This window comes from Poromitra crassiceps (assembly GCF_964638095.1).
Source record: "Poromitra crassiceps genome assembly, chromosome: 12".
In the NCBI taxonomy this organism is placed as follows: Eukaryota; Metazoa; Chordata; class Actinopteri; order Beryciformes; family Melamphaidae; genus Poromitra; species Poromitra crassiceps.
In genome coordinates, this window is record NC_139632.1 from 20,456,117 (window position 1) to 20,477,120 (window position 21,004).

At 44.8% G+C, this 21,004-nt stretch overlaps 3 protein-coding genes across 6 annotated transcripts in view; 2 read left to right on the top strand and 1 right to left on the bottom strand.

The window, feature by feature from the left end:
* Positions 1-1,524: 1,524 nt before the first annotated feature.
* Positions 1,525-7,095, bottom strand: itpa (inosine triphosphatase (nucleoside triphosphate pyrophosphatase)). 3 transcript variants are annotated; one of them, XM_083648346.1, is made up of 8 exons: positions 7,027-7,095; positions 6,699-6,756; positions 2,855-2,919; positions 2,675-2,748; positions 2,553-2,584; positions 2,336-2,448; positions 2,180-2,256; positions 1,525-1,907 (listed from the first exon to the last, which is right to left on the bottom strand). In XM_083648346.1, exons 1-8 carry the CDS (start codon positions 7,087-7,089, stop codon positions 1,775-1,777), a joined length of 615 nt encoding a protein of 204 aa, XP_083504472.1. In that variant the 5' UTR covers positions 7,090-7,095; the 3' UTR covers positions 1,525-1,774. The 3 variants fall into 3 exon arrangements, with proteins under 3 accessions (XP_083504472.1, XP_083504473.1, XP_083504471.1); XM_083648347.1 differs by lacking the exon at positions 2,855-2,919; XM_083648345.1 differs by lacking the exons at positions 1,525-1,907; positions 2,180-2,256; positions 2,336-2,448; ... (1 more) ...; positions 2,675-2,748; positions 2,855-2,919 and adding an exon at positions 3,833-5,282 and having other exon boundaries at positions 7,027-7,086.
* Positions 7,096-7,352: 257 nt separating this feature from the next.
* On the top strand, positions 7,353-13,770 carry mettl13 (methyltransferase 13, eEF1A lysine and N-terminal methyltransferase). The gene is made up of 9 exons (XM_083648344.1): positions 7,353-7,545; positions 8,332-8,604; positions 9,498-9,966; positions 10,091-10,290; positions 10,412-10,601; positions 10,694-10,858; positions 11,460-11,672; positions 11,785-11,916; positions 13,290-13,770. The coding sequence occupies exons 1-9, from the start codon at positions 7,393-7,395 to the stop codon at positions 13,583-13,585; spliced, it is 2,091 nt and encodes a 696-aa protein (XP_083504470.1). The 5' UTR covers positions 7,353-7,392; the 3' UTR covers positions 13,586-13,770.
* Positions 13,771-14,419: 649 nt separating this feature from the next.
* dnm3a (dynamin 3a) overlaps positions 14,420-21,004 on the top strand; it is a 42,039-nt gene continuing 35,454 nt past the window's right edge. For both annotated transcript variants that reach the window (XM_083648342.1, XM_083648343.1), the window contains exons 1-2: positions 14,420-14,887; positions 20,449-20,522. In XM_083648342.1, coding sequence (XP_083504468.1) covers positions 14,727-14,887; positions 20,449-20,522 — 235 coding nt within the window. In that variant the 5' untranslated portion in view covers positions 14,420-14,726. The remainder of the gene's footprint in view (positions 14,888-20,448; positions 20,523-21,004) is intronic.

Here is a 21,004-nt window from a genome sequence, read left to right on the forward strand (position 1 = left end):
TTCCCATACCTTCTAAGGTAGACATAGTACATCTTGTGCCTTTTGAAAATTACACCAACACATACATTTAAGTAGCTTGGAGGGCCCCATTGAACGCTACAACCTTGAGAGTAACCATGTTGACTCTTGGTGACTTTAGGGCAGAGGAAAAGTGCGGGATGTCTTCACAGAGATGGATTTGACCTGTAGTGACCTGAGGTCTGGCATACATATTCCATATTCTGCTAAAGAACAAGGCTGACAGGTGGAGCCTCACTGATGAAGACAAATATGTCTTTCCTGTTCCTTCCCAGAACAACTCACTCAGTCCTGACAGCTCTTCACACAGACCCACCAACCCCCCCCACCCCCGGCTTATATGCACCTTGTTGTTTTAACTCTTACTTTGGTGTATTACTCCCCTCATTTGTTACTTCCTTGAGCTGGGTTGTGTATGAGGGGAGTCATACACCAAAGTAAAGTTAAAACAATATTTTAGTAACTAAAGCTAATAAATAACTATATAACTATATACACAATACAAATTACATTAAACAAACAAATGGTGCATAGGTGAGGATGGAGAGACTGAAGGGTCTGAAAGTCTTCTCAAGCTCAATGAGTGCACCGGGCCCAGGTGCAACCAATCAGCTTAACGACCCCAACACCAGGCTCCTGCAAGACAGGGCCAGGAGTCGGAGGGTTTTCACACTTAGATGTTTTAATCACTGAGCTATTTTGAATGTATTTTTATGTCAATGGTTTTAATATAGAAAATGTATGAAACCCAAATAGTGATACATTGTCATTGTGTTACTTATGGGTTGGAATTATAGTGTGAAAATAAATTATTCCCCTTTTTTATTGGGGAACCCCTCAGGTCCCCGGACCACACTTTGAGAACCACTGCATTAGACTGTTAAGATTCTTCTTATGACTACATACATTATGTGGCAAATGTCTCAAGTGTTTGCACATCCCTATCTTTGTGTGTGATAAATGATCTGCTGTCACTTTTTCTCTCCCGCAGAGGAGTGTGTGTGTGTGTGTGTGTGCAGACTCTTTCTGTACATCTGGGAGGCATCAGTCACAGGTGCGTGCACAGTTCCTGCCCAGAGACACCCAGCTCTAAGGTCATTTATTACACAGACTCCCCTGTTATCACCGTTGTGTTTGTACTGTCCTCCGACTGAGACCCTCTCCTCCCACATCCTTCTCTCTGGACGCCCCTCTCCTCTCCTCTCCTCTCCTCCCCTTGCCATCCCCAGGAGCCAGTCTCAGCCACAGAGCGGTCTGCTGCTCTCATCACGACGCTGGATCACCTCTTTCTTTCTTTATGCTCTTCTGCAAGTCTATCTTTGTCAGGCCTTGGAAGCAAAGGTTGACTTCAAGTATCCACTGTGGAATAATGAAACGAGCCTTGAAACTATTTCCGCTTTCTTTCCACATTATCTGGAACATATTTTTTAACATCCTCATTTCCAAACAATTCAGACCATAAAACCACAGGGAAACACAGAGGAAGGAGGGGATCTGGTTATAATTAACAATAAGTTTATTAAAAACAAGGGACGGAAAACGGATATTATACAGCGTCCTTTGTACTGTAGAACAGATTCTCCAAATAGAAGTATGTGATCACAAATCTGGGATCGGCCCGAGTTGATCAAATTCACACCACCTTCACCCACAATTAAAAAGTGTCTACATTCTCCACTCTAATGATTGGAAGTTGACACATTTTGCTCCAGAACCTGTCTGGTTCCAGAACCTGTCTGGTTGGCTGAGTGACTGGTTAATCCTCCTCCTTCATCTTCTTGTTGTGTGGTGCATCACCGTTGGACTGAGAGAAATGCTCAGACATGGCAGCCAGAGCCCGGTAGCGGTGAGAGATTGTGTTCTTCACATCTTTCGGCAGCTCAGCATAGCTGCAGATGAGAAGGAATTAATTAATATTTAGCAAGGATATTCTTGGCACAAAGCATATACAGGGAATAACCGCTACATATACTGTATAATCTCTGGTACAGATGCAGTAAATACGGAAACAATAAATGTATGGCAAACAATAACATTTTTGTTTGAATTGAATGGAATCAAATGAAATGAAGTCCATTTCTATATTCATTGTGTGTTAACCTCTGACTCCCCCTTGTGGTATTATTGGGAATCTCAAGCAAGCACTTTCAGCACTGCTTACGTTTTGTCATACCCATCCGGTTGGAAACAGGGATCCCATCCAAAGTCTCGTGGACCTCTGGGTTCCACAATACGTCCCTAAAAATATGGAATATGGAAAATGAGTCAAACAACAACACACACGCGTGCACACACACACACACACACACACACTGACCTCTGTTATCCCTCTGAAGAGCTGTATTGGTTCTTCTTTCCCAGGAGAGAAAGCAAACGTGCAGAGAGCCCATGCCGATTTATCTTCAAACCCAGCTAGGAGTTTATACAAGCCTGCAGTGAAACAGACCAAGAAGATCAGACATGCTGGACTGCTCACATCAACATGATCTTTTACACCTAAATATATCAGAAGAGACATCTCATCCACTACTTACCTTCTGGCTTTAGCTGATCCAGGAACCATTTTCTACAAAAACCAGAAAGCTTGTTTCAATCCCACTCATTCATTACCGCCTGATTCAAAGGACTGAATAGATAGTAAAGACACTGTACTAACATGTAAGGACCAGGCAGCCCCCCCAGGGCCTTGAAACACAGGCAGGTGTCCTCCACTATCACTGGCCCATCAATCTGAAGGTAAGAAACAGACATGGACATGAACAGAAACAACAACGGATAAACAGAGAGCATGTGTATTTAACTGCAGCGATGAATGAAATAGCTACTGTAACATTACCTGCCGAGCTGCTTCCTTACACTTCTGTATAGAAATCTCATCTGGCTCTCCCTGGTACTCAGGCACTGGACGAAGAAATAATTAAGTGAGCAATAATAACATAAAAATGTTGTTATTGTTATTATCACTAGTGCAGTGCCCGTTCCCCCCCCCCCCCTTCTCCAGGCAGCACTACACCACTGGAGTGGAGACAGCGCGTCATACATGTATAGCGTTGCACGACCGTGCACACTGAACCTCGAGCACACTGATTGACAAGCAAATTTGAAAATGGCATTTCATATCAAAAAAGTTGAATAGCACTGCTGCACTTTACTAACTACAGCAACCTTTGCACTTGACTTGCCGACAATGCAAGCTGTCGTTTTTATGTGGTTTCTTCTGTGTCTGTCTTTTTCTACCATGTTTCGCTTGTGACCAAGAAATTACAATGCAACTTAATCTAAATTTTTAATGTAAATTGTGAATAAACAACTTGAACTTGAACACTTAAGAGACACAATTAATGTCTCATTTCCAGCACAGCTACATTGAAATGTTCTTATTCCAGCATAGGCAGAGAGGCAGGTAAAACAACATCACTTTCACTCATGCTCTCTCCTCTCTCTCTCCATGTTAGTGAAATAAGAGGCGGGAAGCCAGGTCGAGTGAAAAGTCAGTGTTTTTGTCACAGTTCCTCCATCTTAGAAAACAAACAAACAAAAACAAAAATCTTACATCTTACAACTTTATAGATATTTGTTTTCCCCCAGGCCACTAACTTGGTTAAATAACAACTGAGTGTTTCAGAGAACAAAAGCCCTTGTCGTTGTTGTCCCCCTGGCAGGTAGGGGCTCTGCAGAACTGTTGCTCCTCTTAGGAGCGTTCCTCTACCCTCGGAGGGACTGAATCATTTCAGTCTCTTCATCTGAGGGTTCTATCAAGAACTTTCTGATGCCGAGTTCACTTCTGTATGAACCGTCACTGTTGTCATCATCATCGTCATCATAGTCGCAGTCGTTGTCATCGTCATCAGTTGTCTTCATCATCACTGTTGTCTTCATCATCATGCAAGAAGGTAAAAAAGCACGCACATCCAAATGCTGAAGACCCAGGTGCTGGACCAAAGTGCAACTAATCTGAGGAAGGGCTTTGCCCGAAAAGTCATATTTGGTGGTCATACCAATACATTGAGGCAGCGTTGTCTTCTGCATCATCATCACTGTTGTCTTCATCATCATCATCATCATCATCACCACTGTTGTCTTCATCATCATCGTCACCACAGTCCATCATCATCGTTATAGAAATGAGTGATCTGATTGTCGTCATCGTCGTCGTTTCCCTCCTCTGCCAGTGTCTGCCGTCCGACCTCGTACAGACAACACACCACGTTGCCTGGAAACTGGCCCTCCTCCGCTGCCTCAATGACAGCCAGGTAACAGTCTCTGGTGTCAGGACACAGGTCAAAGAGGCCGTCCACGTCCACAGTGGCGATGGGCTTGTAGTCGTTGGCATCAAAGCTTCTGAAGCAAGTCTTTGTGGCAATCCCAATCCTCGCTGCATACATGATGGTGGCGTTGCTGTTGAAGACAAGTCTGCAGTGGTCCAGGACGGGGACAGTGTGCAGGAGGTGGAAGGTCCTCAGATCCCAGATCTCAGTGTTGATGATGACCTCCAGGCCGCTGGGATGGAAAACCCCACTGAACTTGTTAAACTTGTGGATGGCCCGTGACGCCCGCACATCCCACAACACCCCGTCGTTCAGCACCAGGTCATCAGTGGGGTTGAAGGTGGCACGGTTCCTGTAGTATTTGTTCTCGAGGAGGGGGTCGTACAGCGTCAGAGTCCTCTGCCCCGTCTGGATATCGTAGATGTGGGCGCCTACGTCCCTGGTGGTGCCGATGACTCTGTCCTGACAGAGTTTACTGAACTCAACGTAGGAGTCACCTGCAAATTTCATGCTGAAGACACCATCCGTATTCCACAGAGCAGACAACAGACCTGAGGTCAGAAACAATTTCCCATCTCTAGAGGGTTCGAGGTGTTTCATGCCTAATATGCCTTTGCCATGGTGATGGCAGGTGTAGGTGGCCTCCTCCTTGCCAGAGAAGATGTTGTAGAGTTTGACGTGCCCGTGGGTGGTTCCCATCATCAGGAAATGCTCATGGGTTGAGAAGGCACAACAGGTGAAATCTAGGTCACATGTAAGTAGGTGGAAGACCGACTTGTGGCGAAACTTGCTAAATATCAGATGCCTATCCAGGCACCCTCTCTCCATGGCTCCGTATTTCGGATACAGCACCCTACTCCCCAGGCGGGTGGTAAAGTTAGGCGATGCCTGCCATCTCTGCTTGGTCTCGGGGCAGCGGGGGGGAGGCAGGTGCTGCTCCAGATACTTCTTCATGGTCTCCATGAATGTCCAGCTTCATCCAAGTTAAAGAACTTCCTTTATCAATGGTGGACAAAGGACACAACTCCATTACTTGAGTCAAAGTATAGATACTCCTGGTCAAATATTACTCCAATAAAAGTAACATTTCTTTAGTCAAATTTGTATTGGCCATCCCTAAATAATAGTCAAAAATGTACTCAAGTACAGTACTCAAGTAGATTTGCTTCATTACTGTCCACCCATGTCTACACTGCTAACATTGTCTTTGTGTCTCTTTTTGTATATACACTAGTGCAGCGCCGGTTCCGCTCCCTCCTCTTCCCCCCATTCACTGCCATTCCCCCTGCTTGCACTGTTCCCCCCAATAGATCGAATTGCATGGCATTTGGCAACTGGCATTGCACTTTCTTGGGTCCCCAGCAGCGCACCCGCCAAGTTTGAAGTGGATTGGACGAACAGTTTTCGAGATAAATAATTTTTTATGTTGCCAGTAGGTTGCGCTATGACTATGCGCGCGTCTGAATTGCACGAAATTCGGCACTGCACTCTGTCAGGTCAGGTCCTGACCAATGGTCCCGACTCCCTAGCAGCACACCCCCCAAGTTTGAAGCTAGGGTTGACAACCGTATCTGACAGTTAAATCATGCGTCCCGTTTTGAATCAATACGGGACACAGTTTGTCCCATATTTTCATCTCACCCACATTGCATGAAAAACCCGCCCTACTCTGCATCTGGTTAGCTAGTACTGCTGCCTTTGTGAGTTAGATCAATCAGGGTCAGGCTGACCCTCTGCTCTCTGATTGGCTCTGATCCGGTGTGAGCCAATCAGAGTTGCAAGTTGCAAAAATACAGACATGTCATGATGAATATGAAAAATCCAACACTTGGCAGTGTTAGTGAAAATGAACACAATAGCTGCGTTCCTAATAGTCAGTAGCAACAAGTCCTGGTTTGGTTAGGGTTAGTTAACCTTCATTTTAGTGTTTAGTGTGAACATGTCATCCTGGATATCATGTTCTGATCGATTAGTTTTCCTCTCTGGTTGTACAAGTATTTACCAGGAAATAGATGTCAATGAATCACATCACATTCACAAGGGACTGATTTTCTTATTATCTTGGCTGCTGAGGTGCCTCTAGGGCTAGGCTACATTATTATGATGCGATTTGTTGAGTTTTACAGTTGAATACATAAACATAAATTTTAATATATCAATATAACGCTATAATGATAGCGCAAATGAGAAGAAAATAAACAACTCTGATATTGTTATATGCCCAACCAATCTGGAGAACTCATTCTATTTGTTATATAGGTTCACATAGCCGTTCCTTATTTCCATTTCAAGAAGTTGGCAATGGCAACCCTATTTGAAGCTGATCCGACGAACGCTTCTCGAGATATGTGAAGGACAGACAGACCGTTCTGCCTTTATCATATAGATTGGTTGCTTGTTTTTAACACTTACAGTCAATCTTCTTAGAAATGAGTTTGTAAGGAAACTTGTCTCCCAGGATCTGAGTGACCTAGTGGATAATAAACAGAGAATAAAGCACGAATCTATCAGTTATTCTTCAAAAGACAGGGCTCTACTGATTATGTCAAAGGAAACAAGATAGGTTCTAGTTTAGTTTACTATTAGGCAGTAGCACAGACAGTAACGTTAGCAGCAGGCTAGTCTGGACACTGGACAGACTTCAACAAAACGGTATTAACTGGACTAATACCAACGCCTTAATGCGGTTTGGGTGCAACATCACATTCTACTTCTGGCACGAAATACATACGACTCATACCTCTTCAAGTTTCTTTGCATTTCCAGTGACGAAGACCACAGACCTCGCGGCAGACACGGCCATGATGAATCCTTCTGGTGGTGTTGTTGACCGGACGATTATCAGCGGCGGACCGAATTTTGCCGGGACTGAAAGACTTCCGGCTCAGTGGCAGCCAATCACAACCGCGATATGACAGCACTAGGATCCTCAACTAATCACAGTGCAGCCAGTAACTCCGCCCACAGAAAATCATCCAATCAGAAAGCAGTACTGCTAACATCGTTGTCCGGGTTGAGTAGTCCGTGCGAAGTGCGAAGGGCCGCCCGGGCACATGTGGCAAAGAAGTTGTAAACAGATCTGTGAGGGTGTAAAAAGAAGCTGACGATGAGTCTTTTACCTCGCACTGCGGAGGAGTTCAGCTCTGCAGAGTACTGGGAGCGGTTCTTCAAGAAGCGCGGAGACAAGGCGTTTGAGTGGTATGGAGACTACAACAAACTGTGCGGTGTGCTGCACAAATACATCAAAACCCAAGACAAGGTAGATAATCTATTTTTTTGACAGCTTTAGGTTAGCAGCATGGTTTATACATAATGCTAATATATACAGTTTGGGCCTCTTCCACAGATATGTATTCCATAATCCAATCCAGTACCTGAATGTACTCCATTGAGAATGATTAAAGCTGCAGTAGGCAATATTATTTCATTATAATTTTGGTTGTAGATCTGACAAAAAACAACAACAAAAACAAAAACAATTAGCTAGAACCAGTGTTGTAGTCAAGTCACTATATCTCGAGTCCAAGTTGAGTCTCAAGTCCCCAGTGTTTGAGTCCAAGTCTGAGTCACCAAAGAAGAGTCTGAGTCAAGTCCCCATTACCTGAGTGTGAGTCCGAAACCCGAATGTGAATCTGCATGTAGACGGAACACACGTGCCTTCCTTTACACGAAATTGAGTAATCTCACAGTATTAATATAACGATCAATATCTTATGCCAAATTATTAGGGCCTATTACAAAAACAAAAAACAGTCTTCATCAATTTACAAGTCTAAGTTCTAGTCTCCAACTTCCGAGTCCGAATGCATGAATGCTCGAGTCCAAGTCTGAGTCTTCGGTGCTCAAGTCCAAGTCAAGTCATAATTCCTGAAAATGAGTGACTCGGACTCAACTACAACACTGGCTAGAACAACTAGCCAATCACACAAACAAGGGTCATTTTGGGTTCTAGGCTACTCTGCTATGTATGTTGATATGGTTAACATTCCACTGATGATGTTTAAAACTGCCTACTGCGGCTTTAATCAATGATTCTGTTGTCCAGGTGCTGGTGGTGGGTTGCGGTAACTCCGAGCTGAGTGAACAGATGTATGATGTTGGCTACAAACATCTGACCAACATTGACATCAGTGAGACAGTGGTGACCCACATGAACCAGAGGAATGCAGAGCGACGCCCAGGCTTGACTTTCCATCGGGTGGATGCCACCCAGACGCCCTACGAGGAGGCCAGCTACCAGGCCACCTTGGACAAGGGCACCCTGGACGCCATGGCGTCTGAAGAGGAGGGAGCGCTGGCCAGGAGGATGCTCACTGAGGTTAGAGGAGACTTAAAGGGTCAACACAGACTGTTATCATGTTCAACTCAGCTCACTCACCAACCGACTGTCATCTGCTCAGTGGCGGACAGTGCCATCTGGCATAGCGGGCATAGGCCCTGTGGGCTGACATGCCTTATGGGCCGGTCAGGCTATTATTCATATTCGGATGATGAAGGTGATGACGATGATGTCTAACATGTCATAAAACAGGTAGATAGGCCCATCTTTTTTTTCTTAAGCTGGCTGTATCACACCTTTAAACCCCTCCCCCTTTGGGCTCAGTGCCTTCATTAATAAACAGCTGACTGCAATAAAAGAGTGGCAAAATGGATAAGACAAAATGCAAGGGAGACGTTGAGAATTTGCGGGGCAAAAAAAAAAGGCGGGCCCTACAGAGAGAGAGATGCAGGTGAGAGCACAGTGCACCTTGTGGGCACAGTGAGGAGGGAGGGAGAGAGATGCAGGTGAGAGTGGAGGGAGGGAGAGAGATGCAGGTGAGAGTGGAGGGAGGGAGAGAGATGCAGGTGAGAGTAAAGGAAGAGTAGAAGAACTTGTAAGCAGCAGGAGCTAACAATGTGGGCACCGCCACAGTTGTAGCATCAGATTTTTGCATCTATCTACTCAAGTTTCCCATTCTTACTCTCTTTGGCATAACATTTTCAAACTCAATTTTCACACCCTTTCTTTGTGTTTGTAATCTTGTAGCTTTCACCACCTTTCCTGTTTCCATGAAGCTGGCTGGGTGACATTCCAATTCCAACTCCAACTCCAGGAATTGAATTAGAATTTAACATGCATTTTTAATTCAGTTCATGAATGGCCTCAAGCCTGCATTATCAATAGCTTTGCATTCTGCTCACAAGCAACAGTAGTTTTTCCTTTATCTGCAGGTGGGCCGTGTGCTGAGTGTAGGCGGCCGCTATGTGTGTGTGACTCTGGCCCAGGAGAGTGTGATCAGGCTGGCTGTGGAGCACTTTGTTCAGATGGGATGGGCGGTGAGGCTCCATTGCCTGCAGGAAACAGAAACACAGAGCGAAGAGGACTTTGCTCTGCCTGTCTTCGTTTTGATCGGCACCAAGTTTCGCCAGCCCATGCCCATGCCTATCCTGGAGATGTGCCTGGGGGAGGACGGCGCCCCGACCCGTCTCACACGGGTCGCAGACTTGTTGTCCTCGGTGAGGGAGTGCCAGGCGTACTCTGTCCTGAGGAAGAGGCTCCGCACAGGGACAGATGCCGCCTCCAATCCCTCGCTCACCCTGTGTCACGCCAAGACCGGCCTCCCCAGATATACTCTCACAGTGCAAGACTGCCCCGCTGGTGCCAAGGTGCCCAGAGCAAACCACTTTGCCATCTTTATTGGTGAGCACGCCTGCTGCCTTTGCATTTCTAGCTTCCTGTGTCTGTCACATTGATTGCATTCTACACTGCTCTTGCCATTTGTCTTGTCAGTCTGATTGTTTTCCTCCACTGGTCCTCCTGACAGTACCTCAAGGCAGAGAGACAGATTGGCTCTATGGCTCCAGTGAGGGGCAGAGGCAGCTGGCAGCCAGTGCTAACTTCCGGCGCCTGGTTATTGTGGCGATGCACAGGAATCAGGAGTACACAGACATGCAGGCCGTCCAGTCAGAACTCTCACCAATGGTGATGGACCTGGCTCCCCCTGGTATGCCAAACAACCAGCAGGTAGAGAATTGCATGATTAACGCACACACATGCATATTGCTTTTTTGAACAAGCTTTCACATTCATATTGTTGCATTCATTTGAGCTGGACATGCGCTCTGTTTCTGCATCCCCCATGCAGGTGCCCTTCCTGTCAGTGGGTGGTGAGCTGGGCTGGAGAGAGGTGGTCAGCAGGGGTGTGAGTGAGCTGAGTGGAGACTACTCTGTGGAGGATGTGAGGGGAGAGGACGGAGAGCTGTATCGCAGACTGGTGTTCCTGTCCAACGCTGGCCTTGTCCAATCAGAGAGCCGTCTTGTCTCCTTAAATACTGGTCAGCTCATTCTTCTTCATTCCTTCTGTTTCATAATAATCGACAGTAGAAGTGATCGTGAGCGAAACGAATGGATGTTTACCTGCCTGCAGCATCAAGTCACAAGAAGAAGAACAGAAAGAAGGTGAAGGCCACAGCTCCTCCATCCAGGTCCTCCTCCTCCCTCTCAGTGGACAGTGGCTTCCTCTGCTGCGCTCACCATGAGGTCATGGTGGCTGGCCTTGCCATGCTTGAGGTGGGCGCACCACAGAACAAAGGTTTGTGTGTGTAGCTTTTGCAATTTTTCACATTTGAGCTTTACGCCGCAAACACACCAGCTCCGAATGCGCCGCCATGTGTAAATTCAGCTCAAGCAGGAGCCTGGCCGCGAGGGTCGTCCTGCTTCTCAGTATTGGACATCGCTAGGTAGGATATTTGGACCCATCACCAAAATAAATCATTGTTATTATTATTATTGTTATTATTATTATTATTATTATTATTATTATTATTATTATTATTATTATTATTATTATTATTATTTTTAATTCATGGAGTGGAGAATTGCTTTCTATATCTCTGATGTAGTCTACATTGAAAAACGTTATTAAAAGTCTATCTCGACTCTCGCATAAACCCCCGCAGCACACTGCGTCATGCCCCAACTCCCCCCATCCCCGCCCCCTCTCTACTCTACACCGGAGGTGTTCCACATGTGTGAAAGCAACAATGCCTCATGTCTGAAAGGGTACACTCCAGGGAATGATTTTCCTGAGCTACCCTGAGATCATCCTCAGTCCATATCTGAAAGTGCCTACAATGTCAATTTGGATTGAGCTTGACCTCTGACTTTTTAATCCGCCGTGTCTCCCTTCGCAGATGTCCCGGTAGCGGTGCTCCTGGTGGGGCTTGGTGGGGGAGGCCTGCCTCAGTTCCTGAGGGACTTTGTGCCCGCTGCCACTGTCGAGGTTGTGGAGCTGGACCCTGTTGTGCTGGAAGTGGCAAAGGAATGGTTTGCGTTCCAACCTGATGATCATTTGAGTGTCACACTCGGAGACGGCCTTGAACGTATCTGTGCCCTGGAGAAGGAAGGTTAGTGGATAACGGGGAGAAAGTAATGGTGGAGAGAGAAGTTAAGTTAAATGTCAGGACATGCAACATAAACAGTACCAAGGGCTGACTTTGCTTCTTTTTTCTCTGTCAGGTGGCCGTTTGTTTGATGTCATCATGTTTGATGTAGACAGTAAGGACACCACTGTGGGTATGAGTTGTCCTCCTCCTGGCTTTGTAGAAACTTCCCTCCTGCAGAAAGTCTGCAGCCTGCTAACTCCCAAAGGTACAGTATCATTAACGACTTCATTATGTCTCTCCATCTGCTGGAATCTATTCTATTTTAAATGTAATAATAACAACATAATAACAAGTGTATTTCTGGAGCCCTTTTTAACAAAGTGATGTGAAGAAAACAAATGTAAAACTGTTTTATGGTGAATTAAAGTGCTGTCTTACCTTATTAGAAAAGGCACTTGCACTGAGTTTAAACAGCTACACTTGTCTGAATGCTCTCTTAGTCCTGTCACATGTCAGTACTGTACGATTCCACATTTGCAACAGAAATAGTGTTTAGAACAAAATGTCTTCTTTATTTGCTGAAATATTATTACACTTGTGTTTCATTCCCTGTTTCATTTGCTTTATTTCTTTGTTTATTTATTTAAATTCTTGAATGATTGTTTATCACCATGGAAAAAAGTTTGACCTGGGCACTTCACATAGACTACCCGAAGTAAAGACACTGCAGCACTCTTCCCTCTGCACGTTTATTAGGGGCTGACTGATGTTTCGACAAGTATGTCTGTCTTCCTCAGAGTCAAGCCGAACAATGAAAAAGGGGAGGTTTATATACCCTCCATCAAAGTTAATATGAGGATATGAATATGAAAAAAATAGATATAGTACATATAGCACAATGTTTCCCCAAAGGCAAGTAGCCTAGGCTAATTAAAGGGGGGACACAATTCAACAGATTCACATCATTATTTACAAATATTTACATGTTGTAGATATTAACTTCCACAAAAACCCAGACAGAGAAGGGGACGAGAGAGAAATCAGAGGAAGCAAGAAAGACTTGGTTGGTCATTCACTCCCCCAGAAGATGCTGCATTGATGGTAAAGATCCAAAAGGCTTCCCTGTGCACCAATTTATTAATCATGTCGCCACCCCTAGGGGGTGGCTTCACCTTTTCGATCCCTATAAATGTGAGGGAGGAAACGAAACCATGATTTGCTTCAGAATAGTGACGTGCCACCATAGCATAATCCATATTTTTGTTGCGTATGGCGGTTTTGTGTTCTCCTATTCTGATTTTCAGAGGCGCTTGGTCTGACCCACGTAAATTAAGCCACAGGGGCATTTCAACATATAGATGACCTGGGTGGAGTTACAATTAATACAGTCTTTTATTTCATATTTGGTACCATTGAGAGGGTGAAAGAAGAACCTGCCTTTGTGTGTGTTGGAGCAATGAGTACAATGGTCACAACAATAGGAACCAGCAGGGGGCCCCGGTAACCAAATGCTGGGGGCTGCAGTGGAGGGCATAGCTATGCAGAACATTATCTTTGATATTGCGTGGTCTTCTGAAAGATGTAGACCTGTCTCTTTCTCCACACCTCCACGTCCTTCCCTCTGTCTCTCTCCACCAGGTGTCTTCATGCTGAACCTTGTGTGTCGTGACTCGGTCTTGAGGAAAAGTGTGTTGGAGCGCGTGCGCAGTGTGTTTCCATGCGTGTTCTCTCGGGGGATCGAGGGGGAAGTCAACGAAGTGCTTCTGTGTTCCTGTGGAGAGAAGACAACAGCGGACACTGGCTCTGCTGTCCCTCCATCCCTGACCAAAGCTGCCAAGAATCTGCAGAGCGCACTTTGTGCCAACAGGATGGAAGGAAGCTCCAGCCCCAAAATAGACATTGCAGAGTTGTTAAAAGACCTGAAAGTAGCATGAGGTTGTCTGTGACCAAAGAGAATGGGGTCTAATGATGAAATTAATTCAGTTGGAAGAAGAAATTATAAAATAGAGCTCACAATGATCAAGTAAAGGTGGAGAGCAGACTATAGGAGTCTGAGGCAGTGGTCTCCGACAGTGCTGATATCTACAATGTCAAGCCAATAAAGACAATTTTATCTTTACATTTAGTGTGGTGTTTGTCGAAAATCAATCACCAGTGCTTTTACATCATTTTAAACATTGTAGTATATCTAACCTGAACTCTTCTGTAAAAAACAAAATATAATGGTAAATAGTGCAAATGTGCTCTATATATCAATTTTATTTTATTTTATTTACGTTTGTTTATTTCTTGAAAAGTTTTGCTTTCACTTTCATAGAATCCATGTTACTCGTCTGCTTGCCAGTGTACCACAGTGCGGACTCTCTCAGTCACTGCCAAAGAATGCGGTAGTGTTATTTACAGTAGATGATGGTTCCAGTTGCAGTCTTTGCGGGTCGCTGCGTAGCCCTACCCGCACTAGATATGTGCGCTTTTAAATAGCTATCGGCTACAGTCGAGGATCTGCTTGCTCGGTGTCTGACAAATCAAAGCACTCTCATAACTGGCTGTGAAGTTTGTCTATCTTCTGTTAGGGGTGTGCTGAAATGAACCGGGTTGACAGCGGAGTACTACGCATGCGCAAAAAACTTCATACCGATTCCGTTAGCTGTCAAAGAATGTTTTTCAGGAGTAGACGAGTCTCAGCGTGTCGAGGAAACGGCTGCCGCGGCGTCTTTAATACCCAGAGCCTTAACGAATATAACAACGATAAAATTTTATCACAAGAAACAATAATGGCAGCCAAAGGAACATGAGCTGTTATCGGGGACTTCGCGTCTGTGACTGCTAACTTGGGCACCACCGCCAGACGTAACGTAACACACGCTTTCTGAAGTTGGGTGGCTGTTAATTCGGACATTGGCATTTGTGAAGATACGTATTTTCAGATTTAGAAAACGTCTATAAACTGTGTGCATCTGTAACCCTTAATTTAACTATGATAGCATTGTGTCTGACGTAGCTAGAACTTAAAAAAAAAACAGGCGTTGTCGGACTGCTAGCCAACCTGCCTCAGGGGAGGGCAGCTCCGTTGCGATGGGCAACCGCGGGATGGAGGAGTTGATCCCGCTGGTCAACCGTCTTCAAGACGCCGTGTGCTCCGTGGGCCACAGCTGCAGCCTCAACCTGCCGCAGATCGCCGTGGTGGGCGGACAGAGTGCAGGAAAGAGCTCCGTCCTGGAAAACTTTGTTGGCAGGTAATTAACTTTGAGATATGGTAATTAACCACACCATGAAATCTGTTACTGCATTACACACATTACCACAGATGATGGCAAGACGTTTTAACGTCACCACTCGAGTCAGTTCAAAGTACAACGTCGGGATAACAACAGTTCTAATGTAATTATTGTAATTGCATTGTTACAACAGTATTGGCTAGTCGAAACTACTGTAGCCTATTTCTTGATATCTAGTTCACTTAGGACTTCTACAGGTAGGGCTTTTACAGTTCACGTATGACTTCTGTAGTTCACATAAGGACATAGGGCTTCACATTTTGAATTTGAGATGCCTGAATGTCTGTCATCATTCTTTGTATAATTGAGAGCTAGCCATGCAGGCAATCAGGATACACAGGTTGTCTTATTATGATCAGGCCAGCTCTGTACGATGGGAGAGAACTTGAAGGACATTGTACACATACTAACCAGTAACCACTTTGATATGTGTGAGTTCCTTCACACAACTAAACTCTGCTAAAGTGATATTAGGCTACAGTGTTATTTACATGTCTTCACCCAGGTTCTTGGTATGGCTAGCATTGGAAGACTGAAGTGGTGGATGCTTGAGATGGCAGTGTCTGTAGGACACTAGCCAGCACAGCAGCTTATCTCACAGACTCCTAGGTGTCTATGAAGGTGGACTGGTGTTACAAATGGTGCCGTGACCCAGATGCCCAGTGGGTGTGGAGTGAGTTTAGGGGGGTGAGTGTAACCGAGCGAATGGGAGTCCTTGTGTCTCCCGAGTGGTAGCGACTAAAGTTAAACTCTCACTCCCCAGCCGAGTTATATAGGCCCATTAATCAGCTCCACAAAGGGTGCTAGCTCTCTTGGCATAGTGGTTAGCACCTGCGCTTTGGAAGCGGGAGGTCGGTGTTCGAATCCTGCTCCACCCCTGCGCAAGCCCTTAAGCCAGTGCTGTCAACACAGCGCAGGTTACACTGGGGGATTAACATGGCCTGAAGGGAACTAAGTACCACTGTTTAAGGGCCTTTTGGCGTTTTTAGCCTTTCCATTTTCCTGTATTCGTGTGCAGGGGCATCATGCAAACCAAAATTCTGAGGGGGCGTTATTCGGTGGCGACCAAAGGTCCCCGGCTAAAAAAGAATCAGTGGCGACCGAAGGTCTGAATAGATCTGCAATGATTCAATCAGTCTGCCCAGATAAAGTGTGCTGAATCCACTCATGATTGATTGATTTATCTATCAATCGTCCATTTAGCTATTTCTAAAATGTTGTTGATTAGAGTGTTGTGATATCATGATTAAGTTTTAACCATCAATATTTTGCTCCTTTTCTCATTACGGTAAATAGCCTACTGTATATTTATTTAGAGATTTTGGTGATTGTGCTTTTATGGTTATTAGCTTAGTCACTTCGACACTAGCTTCTACACTGCTGCCACTTTTCTTGAAATAGCTCAATCTTGCTTCACCCAAAATGTTATTCACATAAAAAGACTATATCCACAATGCAAATTATTTTGAAGAACTGCATCTTGACCTGGAGACATCAAATGGAATTCACTGTTTTGCTAACTACAGTATAAGGCCGTGTGTCCATCTAGCGTCTTTTTCTGACCATTAAACGCTGGAAGTATGCTGGGAAGCGCTGATCTCAGCGCACAATATACAACTGAAGCAGTCTGAATCTATCGTTAGTTCAGTGCGGTAGTATCTTGATAGCTGACAGCTAACATTAGCAAACAACACACAGTGATTTAGCTCACCAGAAATATTAAGTGTCTAGCCAATCTGCTCCCACAATTGAGCCTTTCTGTCTCTGTTGCGATAGTTTCTCCATATGATTAGTTGCCAGAAAAGGAGCACCCTACACCAGCGTCTTTCTGAAAAGTTAAAATATTTTCAGCTGGAAGCGCTGGGAGTCGGGCGCACAAAAACGCCGGAGCGCTCTGAAAATAGACACTGGGCGCTGCGCACTTTCTCTAGACGTCCGTGTGCGCCTGCATACGCTCTCCCCCCATTGGAAACAACTGAAAATAGACGCTGGAGCTGATCAACAGACGCTAGGTGGACACAGGCCCTAACCTGTGATAGTGGTGGTGGTAGTGGTAAAAACTAACAGCTTGGCTAACATTACAATGCTAACTTCAGCTGCATGGTAGTACAAGTATAGCCAACTAACTTGCTATGCAAACTATACCTATAATAACTAACAGCATGAGTTTTACTTCCCCCTTCTTTTCTTTTTTTCAGAAAATCTGAGGTGGCAACTGCCCCCTCAGTTTCAATGGGCATGATGCTTCTGTTCGTGTCGACAGGTGAAACAGAGCTTTTTGAAGATGCCGACATCATAATGTCAACTTGCACATAGCAGTTGCTGTTTTATTTGTATTGAGTATGTGTCAGGACTCAGGAACCTACGAGCCTGTACTACCTAACTCACTTTCAGAAACTTATCGTCATTCGTCACTTCAAAAATCAAAAGCATTTATTTCATACTTGCCAGCTTAAAGTCCCTGGAAACCAGAAATATTTCTTTATTATTTAGCATTTTGAGTTCATCACATCACAGGACCCTATGTTAATAAGCCACCAGCCAAATTTGAACGATGATGAACGTCGCAAAGTATATAAATTTAGGTTTGACAGTCTGGCAAAACTCATGAGAAAATCATTATTTTTTAGAGTGTATTTCTCCCGCGGACTGTGTGGGCGTGTCCCATCTGCAGCAGGTTTTCCGAGAGAGAGAGAGCGCGAGACAGAGGGGGGAGGGAAACGGAGAAAGAGATCAAGTTACACAGCACTTGCGAGTGTGTGTGTGTGTGTGTGTGTGTGTGTGTGTGTGTGTGTGTGTGTGAGAGAGAGCCACCAGCCTGTGTGTCTCTCGCTCTCTCTCACTAGTCCCGAGAGAGAGAGAGAGAGAGAGAGAGAGAGAGAGAGAGAGAGAGAGAGAGAGAGAGAGAGAAGCACATGGCCTGAAACCCGACACCTTGCTAATCTCACAAGCATAGCGCTTGGCAGACGGCACACAGAGTGGGAGGGAGACGGACAGCGAGGGAGCGCTGTCACTGGGGGCAAAGAACGGACTTGCCATAGGTGGGTGCGGATTGCGCGCGTGTACAAAGGTTATATAGAGCTTATGACGTCATAAGCTCCTGCGTTTTAGCACCTCGCGCACTGCTGTCTTCAATGAGGAAGTACTTTGTAGAATCTTGTAGAAAAGTGTCGATTTTAAGGCTTTGGGTTGAAAGTAATGTATAATAATTTCGGAGGCACAAAATTACTAACATAAGACCCTAAATAACATAGTTAGAACGTTTTTGTGGATTTTGGTTTCCAGGGACTTTAAGACTTAAAAAAAGGGAGGATTTTGAAACCAAAGCGCCCCCCACCCCTCCCCTTAGAAAAATCTTTAGTTTCACATACGATCACGATAAGGATGATTGTAGTAATTAAACCAACAAATTAGATCATCTATCTCTCAATCATAGGATTTGACTAAAATCTGTTTTAACATGAACCTGTGAATTTACATCTGAGCAACACCGGCCTGAGTATCTTGTTTACTCTGTACCTTGCTTAAAGAGACACTCAAAACCTAACCTATTCACCTTATGTAGCCCTGCCCACTTGACCCATTGTGTCACGACTTCCTGTTCAAAACGCTGGCTGTTTTAGCTGCTCAAACTAGTCTGACTCACCTGGTCAAACCTAGTTTGACTCACATATGAGTCAGACTAGGTTTATGAGTCACAGGAAGTGTAAACACAATCGGAACTTCCGATTGTGATTCAATTCTGACCCCGGGAGGAAACCGGGAGAGGCCAATGAAAATCGGGAGTTTCCCTGGAAAAACGGGAGGGTTAGCAAGTAGGATTTATTTAACGAACTCAAAAATGCTCCAAACATTGTTCTAAATTAACTGAATAAAGAAACAAAACAAAAAACACACTTGTGCCATAAAAAGTGTTATTCAACCCCAGCTTCAGGTGCTCGACATTTACTGAGAAAGACACCCACACACCCACATCGCCTCAACTTGAACTATTTCCATGCTTTGCCCGACCAACATATTCAACCACGACTTCAGTTGGCCCACATTTACTGAGAAACACACGTAAACACACCCACTTCACCTCAACTTGAACGACTTCCCACTCTTTGCCTGACCAACCGAGGGGGTGAGTGTGGAATCCGCACCCTGCCATGGGAAATAATGGCGTTTTAAATGGTTTTTGTGTTGTCGTGTGGACGGAGAGATATTCTAAAACACGTTGGTGTCTAAAACACTGGACAGGCAGAAACAATTGCAAACAGGAGGAAAAGAGGTGTTTTCATAAATATCTGTGTGGACGTAGCTGAAGTTAACCTGCAAGTCAGAGAACAAGAGCTGAACAGAGTTTTGTGTTGCCCTCTATAATACTGTCCATATTGCTGTTGTCAGACAAAAAACACATCTACATGATCTTCAAAAGTCTCTTTTTCAGGAGGGAAGTAGATGATGCTTATTTTCTCAGTTAACACATAAACAACCAGGTAAACTTTAAATTCATGTAAGACGAACACCAAGTTTGCAGTTGTTGAATGCTGTTGAATGAATGGAGTAGTTTTCTCGTGTCCGAAAGGAATGCTGGTGAGTAAGTCAGTAGTTTAGTTTAAAACTAATTGAATTTCCATAGCTTCCTCTAAGCCTGGACAAGAGAGCTGAGCTCTGTTAACTCAGGAGACCTGTATTGTTGTCCTTCCAGGCCAAAATGCGTAGCATTCTTTGTAGCCTATCTACATGTATTGGGCTCTCCTGCCTTCCTTCTCTGTCCCAGTTATAGTATCTGTTATGACACCCCCTCTGCTGGTAACTGTCAGCTATTTAATGAGGGGCAGGATGCAGCAGAAACAAAACATCCTGATAGAGATTTGGACAGGAAATAAGGAGCATTGTGTGTGTGTTGTATTTCTTTAGAGTAACCACTGGGCTTCTCTTAGTCCCAATCTACCCGATAGTGTCGACTATAATTATGTCAAAGATGATGTCAAAGAGCAAATGGTTGCTGCGATCACAACCATTATTTCCTAAGCTGCACACACTTGCACAGAAATAACAGCAGCCCACAACTGGTAAAGCACAGGAAACCCACAAATTAACAAGTCTGAGAAAAGAGGCAGTGAAATTACGAAACCTTTTGTAACTGATTTCAGTCAAGACTGCAGTTACTGCACTGTTTAATCACCCATAAATACCTGTTAGTATGGTAGTACTAAGGACAGAGGGGTGTTGGGCTAATGTTTCAATCTGATCAAATGCAATGGTGTGTGCATTGGCGGTGTTTTCCTCTGTGTATGATGTGTGTGTGTGTTTTAGCACCATGCTTCCTCCAACACATGCACAGTTGTCAGCCGCTTCTTTTCACCTGACAGCGGCGAGCGCCACCGGCAGGACGAAGCACATGGGAGGATCACGCTATTCCCACCAGTTCTCCCTTCTGCCCCGAACAGGCGCCCCGACCGACCAGAGGAGGCGCTAGTGCAGCCACCAGGAACCCTCCTATTAATTGTTTCCTCTTCATTCTCCAACAGGGACTTCCTCCCACGGGGTTCAGGAATTGTCACTCGCAGACCTTTAATCCTCCAGCTTGTTAGTGCTAGCATAGGTAATTCACACACACACACACACACACACACACACACACACACACACACACACACACACACACACACACACACACACACACACACAGAGTCAATCTAGATCTAGTCTCTCTATTAAGCCCATAGTTCACACCAGCTGTCACTATAGACGGTTTTCACCAGAGCGCAACCCCACAGCACTTCCTTTTTCTCAGCATTCGGCAAACTGCAGAAATATTCACTCGACATCGTTACTTTTGTTTTCGCCGCTCAGCTGTATAGACGGTTTGCATGGAATGGTCAGTCCTGCACTTGAATGTTTTTTTTCTTGTATGTCCATAGCAAACACTGCAACAGGAAGTGAGCGGGGGTTCAATTTAGAATGTTTTTGTTGTCAAGTTAAAACTGTCTATATATACAGCATATATTCATAATTGCCACCAGATGGCAGTATGCTATTTAACACTGACCAGAGCATGCATGGTAGCTTGGAGAGCAGTTCTGT